General features: G+C 36.9%; 1 protein-coding gene across 2 annotated transcripts in view; it reads right to left on the bottom strand.

Annotated features, from left to right (window-relative positions):
- Window positions 1-19,854, bottom strand: part of Zfr (zinc finger RNA binding protein) — a 65,029-nt gene that overhangs the window by 26,783 nt on the left and 18,392 nt on the right. For both annotated transcript variants that reach the window (XR_009382101.1, XM_059276562.1), the window contains exons 4-10: window positions 19,047-19,191; window positions 16,279-16,497; window positions 9,338-9,585; window positions 6,033-6,224; window positions 5,257-5,548; window positions 2,707-2,903; window positions 946-1,065 (exon numbers count right to left, since the gene is read on the bottom strand). Coding sequence is in view for 1 of the 2 variants with exons in the window: in XM_059276562.1 (XP_059132545.1) it covers window positions 946-1,065; window positions 2,707-2,903; window positions 5,257-5,548; window positions 6,033-6,224; window positions 9,338-9,585; window positions 16,279-16,497; window positions 19,047-19,191 (1,413 nt within the window). In the remaining variant the exon portion in view is untranslated. The remainder of the gene's footprint in view (window positions 1-945; window positions 1,066-2,706; window positions 2,904-5,256; window positions 5,549-6,032; window positions 6,225-9,337; window positions 9,586-16,278; window positions 16,498-19,046; window positions 19,192-19,854) is intronic.

Raw genomic sequence — 19,854 nt, forward strand, 5'->3', positions numbered from 1 at the left:
CAAAACTACACAAAGAAACCCTGTCCTGAAAAACCAAAAACACATACAATTTCCTAATGAAAAGTACAATCTGTATAATTAGGTTGGATCAGAGTAAAATCTTTTATTTATGAAACTAATGCTATATAACTACCCCTCTGCTGGTGTGCTCACTTATTAATCTAGTTGGAGCCAGATGTGAATGAATATGGCTTGGGTACATGGATTCAAGTTACCATAAATTACGTATTCCCATTCCATGTTTGAAAGAAAAATCACACACCTACTGTACTAGCCCAGGCTTTTCAGCAACTTTAACATGTTAATATCTGAAGGTGGGCAATGGTGAATTCCTAGTATAAAATAAATGAGATCTTCCAGTATTATCTCCAAATTAACTTTACCAACATAAAGAAGGTAGGTGAAGTGGTACTCTGTAGACTCCATGTGAAACAACTATCATTACACGACTTCTTGACTCAAGCAGTAGATTCTAGTCTACTCCTGCCAATTACAACAACTATGAAAAACATGGTTATACTGTTATTGCTTAAGTATAACTAATAAAATAAATACCAGGTTCTATCAAAGGGAATGTATCATTAGGACATGCTAATTTTAGAATGAGAGATCATATACTAGGTGAGTTGTTGAGATGCTTTATTTTGCATATAGAATGCTCTAGTTGTTTTACAAAAGGACAACTAAGCGCTGGAGAGACAACTAGCTCAGAGGCTAAGAGCACTGACTGCTCTTCCAGAAGACCTTGGTTTGATTCCCAGCACAAAATGTTCCCAGTTTGTAATTCCAGTTCCAAGAGATCCAATGCCTTCTTCTGGCCTCTCTGGCAACAGGCAAACATGTGATGCACAGACATACATGCATGCAAAGCACCCATACACAGTAAAAATGTATGTTAAAAAAAAATCTTGAAAGAACAATAGTTGAGTAGTTATATTTACTTACTTTATACTGAAGTCTATGTCTTCGTCCTTTTAAATGCATCTCTTTAGCATTGGGGTCATTAAAGCTGCATTCACATAATTTACAATGGAAGCGAATGACTTTTCCTTCATCATTTCGTACCTTGGTATGGAAAAGTAGAATCTCTGATCAAATTGGGAGCAAGCAGAATTTGAAATGGGGTAAAAACAAACAGAAACATCTATAATTTTCACTTCTCTATTTTCAATGTATTTATATTGCTTTTCAAGACAGAGTCTCAAGAAGCCAAGAATGGCCTTAAACTCCTGATCCCCTGCCTTCCCAATATTGGTATATACCACTATGCTGGTCTAATTTTTAAATTTATTTTTAATCTCAACGTCAAGACTCACTACTGCAGCCTTAGCTGGTCTGGAATTCTCTATATAGACTAGTCTGACCTTGAACTCACAGAGATCCACCAGTCTCTGCCTCCTGACTGCCCAGGCCTAATTAAAAAAAAAAAAAAAAAAAAAAATAGAAACTGGGACTGGGATGAGTACTGGTATATATTTGCCTTTGTAAAGTATTTTTAATTCAGTATCTGTCTATATGTAAGCACTTAGATTTACTTTTAAAATATTTCTATTAATTCTTTGACTATTTCATAAATTAGTATAATATATTCTGATCATATCCCATCTACTGTTATTCATTCCCATCTTTACCAACAACCACCCTCCCCATCCCCCCCCCCCAGAAGTTTCTTTCATAAGTTCATGTCTTCTGGTTTGTTTTGTGATTTGCCAGATTTAACTAGACCACCTGCACAGGCACATACTGATACTTCACTTCTTCCTACCAGTCAGCAAATGCCAACCAATCTACATGGAGTGACATGGCTCCAGGAGGACCTGTACCACCCATGACTGAATGTTTACTGCCTCCATTTTAAGCTGATCCTGTATGGGTCAACCAAGCTTTTCTAGTTAGCTAGACGACGTAAATTCACAACAGTTACTGACCACCCGCTTCTTGGAAAAGAGGATGATTTAAAAGCCCAATTTGCAATTTTTTTTCTAACTGCACAGTGAAAAAAACAGACTGAGATGTTACTATTAAGTTCAAATTGTGCTATTAAGGCTAGATTTGAATCAAATCATCTAAAGATTAGATTTAATTAACCCAAGCCATTAAAAATAAAGGTGTCTGAGAACAAAATTTAAAAGGTAATCAGATCTTACTCTTATAAGAGAGATAATCAGTCATTTATAAATTACTTGTAAGTTAAAGATCCTAGCTGTATATCTTATAAACAGAGTCAATATATTATGTAATCTCTTTTGATAGAGAAACAGACTAAGGAATAAATAGTTACAAAACCCTATATGTCACTCACTCAATTTTATCTAATTGTCACACCTTTATTGGGCAAACATCCTAATTTTATAAACATACACCAGAGCTTGGAAACTTATATATGCTTTCCAAAAGAGTGAAACCAAACTGTAGTGTTACACTATACCACTATATGATCTTTCTGTTAATAGCAACTACTTATTCAGGCCTCTGTATGTTCTTTTGCTCCTCCATTTACTGTACTCACTTGACCTATAAACAGGAATTGTTCTAATCACCTCAAGACAGCAAATGAATGATAACCATTAGATCAGCAGCCTTAATTTTATAAGTAACTGAAATCTAAACTCCAACTGGGTACAGTGTGATTTTACACATAAATTGGAGTGACATATTTTTTTTCTTTTGCCCAATTTCAGAGCAATGGTTTTCTCCAATTTATACCTCTTCCACATAGTCATGCCCCACTGGTTGAACATCACTCTGCAAAGCAGCAAGGGACGCCGGTGTGACAGGCTCGGAAACTGCATCTTGCTTTACTTCTGGAATCGGCACAGCAGAAGCAGCAGGAGTACTTTTAACACACTCAGTTCCTTTTAAGTCTTCAGTTTTATTTCCCGTTGACTGTAGCTTATTACCACCTAAAAAAGCAAAAAAAAAAAAATAGTAATTTTATTTTTACATAAATGTATAAACCTATTTGGATGAAAACAAAGTTATCTTGACTACAACTGGATAAACTTTATGCAGAATAGAATTTAAAAAAAAAACTGTATATATTATATTACTTTCTGTATCCCATTAATGAACTACACTTCAAAATTTTTCCCTTTTCCATCTCAAAACATACAGCATATCCATAAACCCTATCTTGGTTCTAACATTTAGGATCCAAATTGAACAGAAGGAACCTGAAAAGAAAAGGATTAAATATAATCCATGTTTGTAGTGAGTTCCCTAAACTGATTAATAAGAAAAAGTATTTACCTACCCCCCATAGCAGTTTTTCTTTTTATTTGCTCTTTTTTTTTTTGGCTTATCTCTGAGATGGGGGTTCCCAGGCTGTAGACAAGCCAGATCTGGAATTAACTGTGTAGGCCAGGTTGGCCTAAATATTCTGGTATTTCTCTCTCTCTCTACCTCCCTAGTGCAGGAAATATAGGCGTGTGTCTCCATAGTGGGCTTTATGTGGGGACAGGGATTGAACCCAGGGCTTTGTGCATAACAGCCCATGTGGACCACAACCACATGTTATGAGGAAAACCTGAAGAAGTAAATTCTCTCCTACCACATGGGAACCAGGGATTGAACTGGAGTCATCAGGCTTGGCAAATGCCTTGTATCTACCATATTCTTTCCAGCTGAGGGCTGTTTTTATTCTAAACTGTGAATTATCTCAAAAACGAAAAGAAAACTACAAATTACTGCTTTCACTTTAACCAATAAAATTCAACAGTTTACTCAAGACAATAACATACTGTCAATGATCTACTCTTAAACCTCTTTCAAATATATTTTAAGATCTACAGAAAGAATAACACAATTATACAAATATAGGAAACTATCAAAGAACAACTTCAGCAAACTTTTATTAAAAAGTATAAAATAATGTAACTGTGATTGAGCTGCTCACAATTTAAAGGAAGAGATAAGTATTTATAATATCCTGTGCTAATAGGAAATGAATTTTGTAGGAATGAAGCAAAGCAGAACAGAGTCACAAGTCTACCACGTCCAGTTAGAAATGATTTCACAAAGGGTCTATCATTTGAACTGGGCTTTGAGAGAAGATTAATGAGAACGAGACGGCCAAGAAGACGGCAGAGAATAATGTCTAATCAGAAAGTACAGCATGTGTAAGAGTGTAGCAACATGGACTTAAAGACTATAGAAAACTGAAGAAAGCCAGGAATTTAGTATCAACTACTCCCCCAGGTAAAGGTGACATGAAGTTAAGGTAGAAGTCAGTTATGAAGGCTTTCAAATAACACAAGTCATAGACTACATCTAAAGGCCAATGAAGATTTTAAAAGAGATCACAGAGTTGGTATGTGTTTTCAAAAAATGACTAACAAGAACACAGAGATTATGATGAAGAGCCTAAAACATTTTTAGGCTCTTAGAAAGAAACTAAATGCCTAAAAAACAAGCCCTAACAACAAAAAGCCTTTCTACCATATAAACACTGCATAGATGATAGGGAAATGGCAGGAAGCAATTAATAAGAAATGTTAGTGAAGCTTTTCATTAAAAAAAGAAAGTCATTTGTATGAGTATTTTGTAATATTCTCTTGATGGAACACAATGGGAAGGGAATATTTATTGGACAACCAGCAAGCAACCAAAATGATTCTCAAACTCAGGTGGGATTTTGAATTTGCCAGATTTTATAGTTGCATACACTAGAATGCATAAAATCATCTAGGAATATGCTCCAGAGAGATGAGATGCAGAACCATAATCTTAGGAATAATGTCACTTAACAAACATACAGAATCAGTAATCTATCCAAAGAAGGATGGGTGGACATATATGCTGGAAACTACGATGTACCTTAGGATTTACAGTATAGCAGTCAATATGCCAAGTCGAAGTTAAGGCAATGAACAGGATGAAATTGAAAACTTACCACTGATTTTGGAAGGGGCTTTTTAAAAAATGTTTTTGAAACAGTGTTTTTCATATTAGCTTAAGCTGGCCTGGAACCAAACCCAGGCTGGCCTCAAATTCCTGGCAATCCTTCTGACTCAGCCTCCTGCTTGTCTCTATCTAAGTACTTAGGTACCTGGGGAGTCCTGAAACAGGTTCAGGAAAGGACAGCAGACTGTGGATTGACTAGGAAGTACAGAAGCAGAGAGAAGAGAGGCTGCTCGGTAGTACAGTGCTGCCTGGCACATAGGAGACTCTGGGTTCAATAGCCAGCAACACAATGGAGAAGAAAAACCACTCGGACAGAGTTCAAAGGAACACAAACAATCAATCTTTAGTACTTGCCAACAAAGTTTATTTTGGGTGTAGATGTTTTCTTGGCAGCCATATTGGTAGGTACCGCTGACACTTTAGTGTTGGATGTGCTATTAAGAGACGAGTTTCCTGGAGTTGAAAGACCTTTCACTGAAGAAGTTGCAATTGATGACGTATTCAGAGTACAATTGCTTGCTCCAATACTTGAAGGAGAGGCAGTTGGTTTTGAAGCAGATACAGCTGTTGAAGAAGTAGCTTGGCTAACAACATTTGGTTCCGTTGAAGGAATAGGTTTACCAAGTTTTGTGTGTAATTTAACCACCTACAAAACAAAAAGCACACCTGTCAGGAAACTCAAATGTGTTGTTGTTTTTTTAAGTTTGTCTGAGTGAGACTCTAAAATGAAAATCAAAACTGTAATTTTCTTTGTTATTTTTACAATTATGGTTTTATAGATAACTCATTATTTTTAACATAATCTCTGTGAAGCAGATATGGGTCTGTAGTTTACTGATAAAAGGACTTGCCTATAAGCAAATCAGTTTGTAGTTAAGCAAGACAAATGAATTAGTCCCAAACTGTGAAGTGGTTTAATTCAATTTAAAGGTCTCTAGTGTTTCTCTTTTAAGCAATGACTATTTGAGGTTACCTTGATGTATGTTAACATATAAGCAAGGTTTATAATATACTCAAAGGTTTCAAAAATTCAAGTCATCTTTTTTCAAACCCCTGTTGAAAAAGTGCAAGTAAGTAGAGTAAGACATAAGGCTGTGTGTGTGGGTGGGAGGGGGGACCAAAACACCTACTTTCTGATGCTTAGCACCACGAATGTGGGCAGCATATGCATCTGCTCCTGTACAAGACACATCACAGAGCTCGCAACGTAGCTGATTTTGTGTCCCACGAGTTGAGTTGTTGCTGCTGCTGGTATTTTGAGAGGCTTTCAATGCGGCTTCTTTTTTTTTATGTTTCTGTCCTTCTAAGTGCTCTTTATAAGTCTGTTTTGAACAAAAAGTACAAATTTTCTTTCTATAACATTCTATTCACTTTTCAGACCTCTAACACTCATTTAAAAATGGGATCATAAACTGGGTGTAGTGGCACATGCCTTCAATCTTAGTACTCAGGAGGCAGAGCAGAACTGCATTGAGTTGAGGCCAACCTGGTCTACATGGTGAGTTCCAGGCCAGCCAGTTACATGGTGAGACCCTGTCCCCGCCCAAAAAAAACCAACAACAACAAAAATAGACAGATCCCAAAACAACAAAAGCAGAATGTGGTAAACGTGTGGTGGTGCAGACCTGTAATCTAAGCACTCAGTAGGCTGAGGAAGAGATTCATTGAATTCAAGGCTATTCTAAATTATGTAACAATATACTGTCTCCAAAAAGGGAGGGTGTGTGTGGGGGTGCAGGGGTTCGGGGGGAGGGGGGGTGATGCAGGAAGAATGGATAGGAACTGCTATTTTAAAAGCACCAAAAAACATAAAATATTCTGTACATATGATCTGTGGTTCTCTGCAGTTTATTTAATAAGAATACTTTGCTATTTGGGTACCAAGAACTGAATTCAGGGATTTAAGTGTGCCACTACTATTGAACTACACATCCAACCTCCTAAGAACAGATTTATTCTGTGTATAGATGCAGTCATGTGAATGGGTATATGTGCTGGAAAGCACAGGGCAAGCACAACCTAGGTTTCTATTCCTCAAGAGGTTAGCGCAGTCTTTTTTTGTAAACAAGGTTTCCCAATGAAACCATCTAGGGAGTGCCAGGGATCTGCCTATCGCTGCTTTCTGAACAGTGGTATAAGCTCAGGTCACACCGGGTAAATTTTTTTTCACATTACTTCTGGGTATCAAACTTAAGAGTCACATGCTTGCAAAGCCACGACTTTGCCAACTGAGCTTCCCTATTCCTTACCCACTAGGATGAATTATGAAGCATTTCATGTATAGTTAGAATAGAACAAACTGCCTGTAGTTTCAAGAACTTGTATCTTTTAATGCTTATGTGTAACACTGGGCAAAAATACAATGGATAGCAGTCATTCTACAAAAAAAAAAAAAAAAAAAAAAAAAAAAAAAATCTGATTACATAACTAAAATGAGGGGGAAACTGTATCTATATTATTAGGAGGAAAAAAATCTACTGCATAATAAAAACATTCTTTATAAAAAGGTACATTTATAAACTTTAATTTTTAAATTCTGAATGCATTTTGACACTTAACCTTTATTAGAATCTATAGTTAAATATACTGCATAAGAACAAACAGTATGAATACATACATTTTAATACTCCCTAATTAGGGGTCAGCAATTCAGAAAACATCAAAAATTGAAAATATTTCAGAATTATGTATTAAAAACATAACTAATCCAGTATATTAAAAAGTGTATATATAGGCCAAGCATAGTGGCTCATGCCTTTAATCCCAGCACTTGGGAGGCAGAGGCAGGCAGATCTCTGTGAGTTTGAGGACAGTCTGGGCTACACAGTGAGTTTGAGGGGTGAGGTGGTACATAGTGAGATCCTGTCTCTTAAAGAACGAAAACACCCCCCCCCCCCAACACACAAAGCATATACTGGTAGAATAAAGCTAGATAAAGAGAAATGTGAAGAATCAAATTTGATCCACTCCCCCAAATAAGCTTTCTATATGCTAAGCTGCTGGTGTAAATATTTTTTTTTAAATAATTTAAAAAAATCATTTATGCCTGATACTCTTGGAGGCAAGAACCCTCATATCCCTTGGAACTGTAGTTATGGATGAGTAGTTTTGTGAGCCAGTACATATGTGCTGGAAATCCAACCCAGGTCCTCTCCAAGATCAAGTGCTCTTTAACCATGGAGCTATCCCTCTAGCCAACACTTATGTAAAATTTTATATAAAAACTTTTTTTTAAAAAGGTAAGACTCGTAATACAGGCCAGGCTGGCCTTGAATTTATAATCTTCCTACTTCTGCTGTAGAAGATGTTGGAGATTACAGGTGTGTACGTCCATACATGACAAAAATTGGACTTACTCATAGTCAAAACAAGTAAGGTTTAGGAAGGGATGAACTCATTAACAGACCCATGCTTGAAACACACATTTTAAGGTGTAGATGGTAGGATCATAACAAAAACAAACAAACAAAAGATAATAAAGAACTCACATTCTTCACAGGTTGATCTTTTTTAAAGCAAGTGGAGGGAGACAGGGCCTTTAACCCAGGCTGGCTTCATATAGACTACATAGCCAAGGATGACAATGAACTTCCATTCTCTTGCATCTACCTCTCAGTACTGGGATTACAGGTGTACAACAACATCCATGTCTGATTTATGTAGTTGTGGGGATTTGATTCTAGGGCCCAGTGCATAGGCAAGTACTTTACCAACTGAGCTACATCCCCAGCATCATAGTCATCTTCCTTCTACCTTTCTAATTTTCAATGTTCCCAGTCCCCTCATGGACAAAGTCATAGATGTTACAGTCTAGAAAGCATGTACAAAACAGTCTCACCAGAAACACAATCCTTACAATTATAGGTTAATTTGAATAAAAAAAAAATCTTTTGAAGTTTTATATAAAAAGCAAAGGAGGCTTCCTAAAAAGGATGGGGTGGGGGGTGGGACCCAATTTCCTCATTTTTCATACATTTACAATCACTTTTACAGTTTTCTTGATTATCACTTCTGTGTGACAATACAAACAATTTCTAAAGAAATGTTTAGTGAAATACAGCCATCTCTCAGTGTTTGCAGGAAATTGTTTACCAAAATCCAAGCATGCTCAAGTTCTTTAAATAGCAAAATTGTTTGCACACAATCTATGTATTTTACCTGCATACATTAAGATCTCTAGATTATTTATAATACCTGCTGTAAATCCTACTGAACAGCTTTATTGTAAGGTTTAGGAAATAATGGAAAGGACAAAGTGCAGGCATTCTACACTGATGCAGTTTTCCACATGCATATTTTTGATCTATGGGTGAATCATTGGATGTAGAATACACAGATGTGAATGTGCTTTGTAGGCACAGGAATTAGAACATCAACCCTACTCAACTATGAAAAATAACCACCGAGACTCATGGTAAATACACAATATAAGTACCTGTGGTCCAGCACAGCTGATCTTACAAACATCACAATAGTGAATCTGGGGTGGTTTGGGAGGCTGTTTTGGTTTCAGTTGTTTATTTTGGAATGGTGTTTTTTTAGTAAAGGTGGTCCCTGTCCAGGCAGCTGTTGCTGCTGCAGCAGCAGCTGCTGCTGCTGCTTGCTTCTGTTGCTGCTGCTGCTGTTGGTAGTAGGAAGACGCAGCTGAATATACGGCTGCTTCATAACCTGAATAAGATGTACCTTACAAATAAAACGAAACAAAGATTATGTTATATGATTATAAAAGGACAAGTTAAATGCCAATTATAAGTTTAAATTCAATAAATGTTGACAAAGGTAGATTTACACGTGCATATTTACAATATGTATATATCTTATCTCATAAAATCTCCCCCAATAAAACTTACCGGTCTTCTATACCAAGTCACTAAAATAGTTACTTGACACATAGCAGATATTATTAAGGTATAAGAAAAATCTAAAATTTAGCCCTTCACTTAAAAGATTACTGCTCAACTGAATGTGTTTGACAACTGTGTGGTTACAGAAACTACTGATCCTCTAAACACATTTTACAAATCACTGAATTTGAAGAAGAACCTCAAGTAGGAAAAATCAAAAGCACTTCATAAGGTAAGATTTAGGGCTGGAGAGATGACTCAGCCCTTAAAGGCTAAGCTCACAAGCAAAAATAAAGGAAGATTTGACAAATTAAGAGAATAAGAGATAAAGAGAAAAAGATACATGGCACCAAGATTTTAAGTCCTAGTGATCAATTTATGGATTGTACAAATGATAAAAGCAAGAAACAAACAAAGCTAGTTTGGGAGGCAAGGTAATAAAGCTTACAAGATCACAGAACTAAAAACCAATAGGGTTCTTTCTTCCAGAACTTTTTATAAAAGCAGCATGGTATTTTCTGGTTTAATATATAGAGTTAGTCAATTTAAATTGTTGGAAGTCCTTACTGAATAAACAGTTTATGCTAATGACTGACATATATAAACACTGATGTTTAGCGACATATAGGCTTTAAAATTTGTAAAGACTTTAAGTTTGAAGTTGTTTATTTTCTTGAACTCCAGTGCACTGCCTATTCACCATACCCCGAGCTGGCTCCTTTAGTTCCTTGAAAGTAATAAGTAGGCAAGAAGCAAAGGAAGACCAAGATGGCAGAACAGCACAAAACTAAAGAGACCTGGGACAGGAATTATCACTCAGCAGTCGATGGCACAAGGCCACAGGTTCAATCCTCAGTCCAGAGATGGAATGGGGAATGGGTAAGTGAAGAGAATGCATATGAATGCATAACTTTTTGTTCTGAAAAGCTAGTCAATTATAACCAAATGACTTCTGACCTACTGACTCCAACACATCTACACACACAGAAGAAAAGATGAATTGGAAGACGAGAGCTAAGATACATGAGTAACCAGAATCGTAAGAATCTCAAAACTGACCAAGTTAACCAAGATAAAGAAATCAGGCAACTTTTTCAGTAAAGTCTTTTTGAATTTTTATGTCAAACTATCAGATTATAAGATGCTTATAAAATTTTAAGATAGGAAAATGTGGTTGAAGACAAGAAAACACCCAAAAGAGGAAAAAGGCAGATATACCAGTGATGACTGTATGATAAGAGAATTCTTGGTGTGACTGGTTTTAAGAAAACTTCTATAAGTCAATAAACTTTATTAGGAGTCCTATTAATATTAGCTTGTACTCAACAAACCAAAACAGAAATTCAAACCAAAATAAAAAACCCCAAAACTAACTTTAAATGAATGTTATCAAACAATATTAGCAAATGCTTTCAAATTTATAGACAAAACCACAGTTTAAATTTCACTGTAAAAAAAAACCACAATAAGGCTAGTAAAATTGCTCAGAGGTTAAAAACATTTGCTGCTTGTGTCTGATGACCTGAGTTCAATCCCTGGAATCCATGTGGGAAGGGAGAACCACTCCTAAATGCTGTCCGGACTTCCACATGTAGCAAAAGTGTACCGGTGAATATCTGCAAGCAAGTATGCGCGCACATACACACCCCAAACCAAACCAAACCAAACCCAACCCAACCCAACCTGTCTGACTAAAACCAATAAAGATAGCTAGCAAGTATGATGATACATGCATGGAGTCTCATCTACTTAGGAAGCTGAATCAGAAATAACATTTGAGCTCTGGAGCTCAGGCCAGTCTGGGCAACATGACTAGAAACTAAACGGGGGAGAGGAACATATATATATCCTAAAAAACAAAACCAGTAAAGCTATTTTTATATTATTATTAATTAAAAATGACTTTCACATAAAATCATCTTTAAAATCATAATGGAACCCACGGCTTCACATTTGGTAGGGAGACCTTTTACACAGAAACTGTAAAAATGAAACTTAGTTGACTACATACATCTTTGGTGTGTGTTTATTTTTGAGAGTCCACTACATGGAAGGCAGTGTGCCAGGCACTGAAGTTTTAGAAGATATCCATAAAGTAGGTATCACTACCCTTACTTTACAGATACACATGCATACACACAATTAAAAGAAATATTTTTTAAGTTCATAGCTTGGTGGCAAGCATCTTTACTCACTGAGCCATCTTGCTGGCCCATAAATTTTATTTTTGACTCACAACGCTACTATATAATATTTTAATATATTATAAAATATATTAACAGTATATTTATGAGATATAGTGTGGCATTTCAGGTACAGGAGGAAGATCTTCTAATGTTTAATATGATATAGCAGGATGATGATGGTTAATAACGATAGAACAAATATTTGAAGACAGCTAGCAGAGAGGTATGTGAATATTTGCACACAAAAGAATGGTGTTTGAGGTGAAGGTATGCATATCATCCTGATCAATTATTACATACTGTACATGTGTTGCAATGCCATACTTTGCTTGTGTGTGGGTTAAGTGCATGTCAGTGCAAGTGCTGAGGAGACCAGAGGTGTTGAATCCTTTGGAGCTGGGGTTACAGGCTGTTGGTATCTACCTGACATGGGTGCTGGGAACCTCATTTGGCTCCTCTGTAAGAGTAGTACATACTCTAAACCACTAAGCCATCTCTCTAGCCCCCAAGCTGACAACTGGAGCTCGATCCCTGAGAAGCACATAGTGGGAGAGAATCAACTCCCACAAGCTGTCCTTTCATATCCACATAGGCATACTGTGTGTTTGTTCTTCCCACTATATAAAATAAAGATTTTAAAACAGTAAAAACATAGAAGTGCTGTATACACACACTTCAAAATACAGTATCATCCAGAGACTAAAATACAATGAAACGTTACAAGTTTCTAAAGGACAGTCACATTTATAAGAAACCATAAGGATCCTTACTAAAATGGCTGCTTGCTGAATCTAGGGCAAGAAACTCTTAAGTGTCAATGACTAATCTGGCAATGTCAAAAAGACTCAGAAATAAAAGGATCCCATTGGTCAAATTCATGAAAATAATGTCTCAAAGGAGAGGAATCTACAGTGCTGAAGTGGAAGAAGGGGACTTCTTGGAGAAAAATATACTTAAGGGCCGGGCGGTGGTGGCGCACGCCTTTAATCCCAGCACTCAGGAGGCAGAGGCAGGCGGATCTCTGTGAGTTCAAGGCCAGCCTGGTCTACAGAGTGAGCTCCAGAAAAGGCGCAAAGCTACACAGAGAAACGCTGTCTTGAAAAGCCAAAAAATAAATAATAAAAATAAAAATTACACACACACACACACACGCACACACACACTCTTAAGGATCAACATGTTAAAAACAAAAATTCCAACTGCAGTTGGTAGCTGGACAACAGGCCCATAGATTACTTAATTGCTATGGATATCGCTCTATATAAATACAACACTGATTGGCAAGTGGCCAGGCAGGAAGTATAGCCGGGAGAAAGAGAGAGGAGAATTCTGGGAAGTGGAAGGCTGAGTGAGAGAGACCTGCCAGCCACCGCCATGACAAGCAAGATGTAAGGTACCGGTAAGCCATGAGCCACGTGGCAACTTACAGATTAATAGAAATGGGTTAATTCAAGATAGAAGAAGTAGATAACAAGAAGCCTGCCGCGGCCATATAGTTTATAAGTAATATAAGCGTCTGACTGATTATTTTATACGTGGGTTGTGGGACTGCGGGGCTTGGTGAGACCTGGAGAGAAGCTCTCCAGCTACATACACTTAATTATAAGGAGAAAAGGTATTTTAGTAATGGAGATACCTGATAAGCATTATATGAACCAGTAATGGAATCATGGATTAGAAATAAACAGGAGTTATTCATTTTATGTTCCTGATGTAACTGAACAGAAAGAACATTCAAAAGTAGTTTTTCTTTACTAACAAACAATACTGACACATGTCATGGCAGGTGCACTTACTTTCTCAAATGAAGGAATGTACAAAGAGGAAAGTAAAAATCAACACTGGATTTTTGGTGCATGCCTATAATCAGTACTTAGATGGACAAGGCAGGAAGATCACATGAATATAAAGCCTGCCTAATCTATACTCCAAATTCTAAGCTAGCATTAGGAGACCATATCTCAAAACCAAACCACCCAGATTGTTGGACAACAATTCAAAGTTGAACTGTCCACATCAGGAGAAAATAAACAGATTATTTAACTGGAGAAATATAATCACTAAGATCTTACTCTGCCTGCCAAACTTGATCATTTTAATCTTACATAAAAAAGTTGAAAAAAAAAAACCACCAAATTTAACCAGAAATTTAGAATATTTGATAGTACATATGTTTGATTTCCTTATTATTAAAATTGTGGCTTATTGGGTATATGTCAAAAAAAGCAGTTGACAAGAAAGTTGCCATCAGCCGGGAGGTGGTGGTACATGCCTTTAATCCCAGCATGTGGGAGGCAGAGGTAGGAACATCTCTGTGAGTTCAAGGCCAGCCTGATATTCCAGGACAGTCAGGGCTACACCCTGTCTTGAAAATCAAAATCAAAAAAGAAAGCTGTCGTCATTGGGGCTGGGGAGTTGTGGAGTTTACAGCCAAATCTGATAATCTGCGTTTGATCCCAGTGATTCACAAGGAGGAAGGAGAGCCAACTCCTGCAAGGTGTCTTCTGACTTGCACATACTCACTCACACACTCTCTCTCTCTCTCTCTCTCTCTCTCTCTCTCTCTCTCTCTCTCTCTCTCTCTCACACACACACACACACACACACACACACACACACACAAGCATGAATAAACTTCTTTAAAAAGTTGTCATTAAAGCATATAAAGTATAGTCAAGTAACCTGAGAGTTCTTGACACTGTGGCAATGTAAAAAGAGTATCTTTAGTCTTAGGAGTATTTTCCGAAGAACTTAGGGCAAAGGACCAGATTGCATGATTACATCTTACCGAACATAGGCAAGAGGGAAACTATGACCAAAGATAATGTAGACATTTAAAAGTATGTCCAATAATATTCTATTGCAATAATCTTGACTACAATTGTAACCAACCAACCAACCAACCAAAGAAGCAGAGAAACTTAAGCAGAGTCCTATCTGAATAGAAGTATCAGTTTCTTGAAATTGAAGAGTCATTTCCTAAATAAAGAAAATCCTGGACCACATCTTTACTCTTAATAAAAAATGATTCTCTACTCTAACTTCCTTTAATCAGGTCCCTATCCACAATTTGGTCAGACTTCTCAGACAAGACCCTAAAAAGTTTTTGCACCCTGATAAGCCTCTCCGTCGACGCAGCAATCCAAATCAGACCAAATTAGAAAAAGCCCCGGTTTAATGGGTAAAGCATTCCTGGGTGATTCTCCGGCCCCCCAGAGAGGAGAAGGGGACAAGAGACTGAAAAACCATGTCTGTTTTCTGGGGTGCAGTTTAAATACCCTGTGGGAGTGGTCTTGAGCATCTCTGGGGGAGGACCGGAGGGACAATGTCTGGGCAGAGAGGTGGGGCTTCCACCAGAACATTCCAGACTCTTTGGGTATATGGATGCCAGGGGCTAAGGTGGAGCTTCCACCAAAACAGACCCTTTCCTCATTCCGATTTGGTTCCACATGTTGCTAAGATAAAATAACAACCACATCAGTTACACAAGGCTTTGCACACATACATCTACAGTCTCATCTTGAAATATCACAGGTTGCTCTTCTCAAACTATCTGCTTGCCTAGTTCCACTGTATTCCTAGAGTCAGAGATAAGAAATCTGAGAAAAACAAAGGTATCTTCTAAAATTCATTAACTAGACTTCTGATACTCAGAATATAGCAAAGCAGAAAAAGGTTAAGAACTCAAACTGTCTATGTCACCTTAAAGCCTCCACAGAACAGGATAGGGTATTAAAGAATACAAGCAATACACATATAGCAGTACCAAGTCAGGAGTCTACAAAAATACACATGCAGTTTTCATCCCTGCAAAATTAATTACTTAGTTAGAAATCAAGTCATTGTTATTTAAGACAGGTGTGTCATGTAACCACAATTTCATGGATGTTTATAAAAAAAGCTGCCAACATTTTCAGGGACTATTTATTTATGACAATAAATACGAAGAAATAGCTCACCAAGAACCAAAGAAACAATACACATCATTTGTCTATGGTTGTCTTTAAGTGTTAACCTTGTATTTTCAAATTCACTATCAGAAAACAATCCTGCAGTAGACTGTATGCTATCTCTTCCAACTGAAGAGCTAGGTCAGAACACATGACTAGCTTTCAAATTCCCCCAAAAGGGCAGTATATTATCTGCTTAGGGCTTCTACTACCACCGCCATCGACAACACTGCTTATAATATGGACCTTTTGTCACATGAGGTGCAAATACTTAACAACCATCAATTAATTTAATTCCTGCTACTACAAGTGAAATAGTTCCAGAGGAAATCAGGACAGTGTCTAGTCAGTGCTTTGCAATTTCTTTACCATTTAAATACAGCTTGTCAGTCTTACCAGAATAAGTAACTGCTGTGGTACTGTAAGTAGCACTCTGAGTGTAGGACGGCACCACAGTAGCCGCAGCTGCCACTGGTTGTACGGTGGAGGACACAGGATAAATGGAGAAAGTAGTGGTAGCTGGACTTGGTGTGGCTGGTTTTATGGCTGTCACTTGTCGAGCTTGCTGGGCTTGAGTATACTGTGTTGCACCTTGACTATAACCTGCTTTAGGAGCTAAAGCAAGAAAGATATCAGAAGAAGAGAAGTGTAACTCCAGTCACTGTAACAATATACTTAAAGTAGTAAAAGCAATAGCAATCAGAAGTGCTAGCAATTTCTTCTGAGCAAATGATACAGCTCTTACTACTAATATGAATAAAACATGTAAATTCAGTTACTACCTTTCCCCAAATGTCTCTTCATTTCTGGCATGACAGTTCATCACAATTACAACCAGAAGAGCTGTTCTATTTATAAGTGACAGATTAAAAAGTTTCTGTATAACTTGTGGATATGTATTTAAATAAATCAGTCTACTTGAAAGGCTTAATGTTGCAAACAGAACAGAGAGAGCTAAATTTGTATTTTAATTCATATTAAAAATTTTGCCGGGCGGTGGTGGCGCACGCCTTTAATCCCAGCACTCGGGAGGCAGAGGCAGGTGGATCTCTATGAGTTCGAGGCCAGCCTGGGCTACCAAGTGAGTTCCAGGAAAGGCACAAAGCTACACAGAGAAACCCTGTCTCGAAAAACCAAAAAAAAAAAAAAAAAAAAAAAAAAAAAAAATCAGTGCTTAATCCTGAAACTTGCTCATATACCATCAACTGCATTTTGCCAATTTACTCAAGTGAATTTAACTCCACTCACAAATATTATTCTCCAAATAGCCTGAAAAAAAGCTATTCTATTTATTTATTTTGGTTTTTTTAAGACAGGGTTTGTCTGTTCAGTCCTTCCTGTCCTGGAATTCATTTTTGTAGACCAGGCTGCCCTCAAACTCAGAGATGTGCCTGCCTCTGCCTCCCGAGTGCTGGGATCAAAGGCATGCGCCATTACAAAAAAAAAAAGCTATTCTTAAATGGCTACTATTCATGTTTTACTAAACTTTGTCTTCGACAATATTCAAAATATGAAAAAAAACCTTATTAATCATATTTCTCATTAATTACTAGTCACTCATTAACGGTTTCATTTCTGAGAAATGCCCAAATACAAGAGTAAAAACCTACTTGATGCTCAGTTAAGATAATTTTAAACTTACCTATACCCAAACCAAAGAACACAGATTAAGATAGTATTTTACAGAAAAATCTAATATCTAAAACCTAAATAACTAAAAAGTCAGTCAATGTCCAAAAAAAAAAAAAAAAAAAATTAATCAATCAATCAATCAAGATCTTCTGACTCTCACATAATTCAGCACTCTTAAGCACAAGACTAGTCTTGGAATAACTATGAAGTTCGTGTGTGTGTGTGTGTTTGTGTGTGTGTGTGTACACACACATACATACAAACAGAGAAATGATCATAAAAAGGCCAGCCATTGCAACTTATAGACACACATTCTGAGACAGGGCCTTACATTTACTAGAAAGCCCAGCCTGGCCTCAAACTCATGCCTCCCACATGCTAGGATTATAAACACATGGATGTCCACCTTCAAAATAGTTTTCAGGGCAAGCACTCTGCCAACTTTTAAGAGATTTACAAAATCAAAACATCAGAGACACTGAAGAGATGGGCAGCTACTTCATGTATAGATGTGTATAAAGAACAGAGATGGAGAGGGAAAAGAAATCACTTCTCACTCATGATAATGAAACCAGTTTGACCTTTTGCAAACCAAAGGTTCTAATCTACCTTCAAAAATAAGATATTGCTCAATCTTCAGACCTCAGTATTTTTTTGAAAGAGGGTCTAATATAGCCGAGGCTAGCCTCAAATCTACTATGCAGCTGAAGTATAGCCTTGACCTCCTGGTCCTCCGACTTCCACCTACCAAATCCTGGGGTTACAGACATGCAGCATATGAAGTTGTGGGTTGGACCTAGGGCGTTATGCAAACAGGGTAAGCGCTATCCCAGCTGAGCTATATTTCTAGCTCCTCAGCTTTAAAATAAAGCTCCTTAAAAATGTTTTTTTTTTTTTTGTTGTTGTTGTTATTTTATTTTGGTCAAGTTCTCAAGTCTGTAATAAGTCCATCCTTTAAAGTCTACAAATATGGAGGCTTCTACACAGACAAAAAACTTTCTGCACTTGAACTATACTTAACATTAGGGATGTTCAGTGGATGTAGCTGACTCAGTACTCTGGGCGTAGCAGTGGATTGGAAAAGAGTTGTGGGGGTGTTTAACAATTAAGTTTTACAAACTTGGGGAGTGAAACCCATTATCAGTGGTTGGTAACAGAACCACCTGTCATTACAGATAAAAATATGGGCCCATAAAAGTACCAACTAGTTACTAAGACAGTCAAGTATTATAAATGACGCATGTCTGGTATAGCATGTGGTACAAGTTAGTGTCACAGTTTCTTTTGTACAGTTGATTTCAGCAAGACAGAAATCCTATGCTGTAAACCACAAACAGCATACACTTCCAGAACAAACAGACACCATCATTTCTCTTAATCATCCTCTTGTGACTCAATGGCATTATAGTAGTAGAAAACAAGGACATTAATAGAACCATTGTAGATGGATTCTGCAGTTTGTTTTCATTAGAATACCCCAAACATATATTTCAATCATTGATACTCAAACTGTTTATGCTCATAAAGCCCACCTGTCTGATAGTAGGTTTCAGCAACAGAAGGCTGAGGCTGGGCAGCAGCAGCTACAGCAGCAGCAGTTGCTGTTGGCTGTTGGTAGTACTGCTTACTATCATAAGCTACAGCAGGGGCTGTGGATCTTACATATGAATATGAGTCCTAAGAGAAGAAATGAAAAACAAAAGCCTTGACTTAAGTGGCAGGAAAAAATCCTTACTATGTAAAAATATAACAAAGAAAAATAAAACATAGTTAGTTATAAGCCTAGACATATAGTTTCAATACAATACCACTAAATCAAATTACTAGTTTATCATAAGGAAATAGATCATTAACAATAAATATAAATATAATAAATAGTAAATAGTAATACAATCAAGTTTTAATACAAATGCAACTAATTTTGAACTTTTAAAAATAAAAACCACTTCAAGCAGTATGTTTGATTTCAATGAGAATTTCAAAACATTTAAATATATAACTTAATCAAATAAACCCATTTTACTCAAAAAACAAAAACCCACCAAAAACAAAACAAACAAACAAACAAACAAACAAACAAACAAAACCCCACCATGACTGTAATTTTACATTTAAAGATAAATCCTATGGTATTAGAGAAAGAATTTCCATGGGACTAGGTGATACATACAGCATAAAAGTATAAGCAAGGGGACCAGCAACTCTGATAAATTTCAAGAAAACATGTAATATTTATTCAATGTAGCTTACAACTATGAGCTTCAAACTTCCCTATCCCAAATGGACAAGTAAAGCTCACTTGTGTAAACAAAGAACATTTTTCCTATGTAATTTCTTTTC

The sequence above is a fragment of the Peromyscus eremicus genome, chromosome 11 (assembly GCF_949786415.1).
Source record: "Peromyscus eremicus chromosome 11, PerEre_H2_v1, whole genome shotgun sequence".
Taxonomy (NCBI): domain Eukaryota; kingdom Metazoa; phylum Chordata; class Mammalia; order Rodentia; family Cricetidae; genus Peromyscus; species Peromyscus eremicus.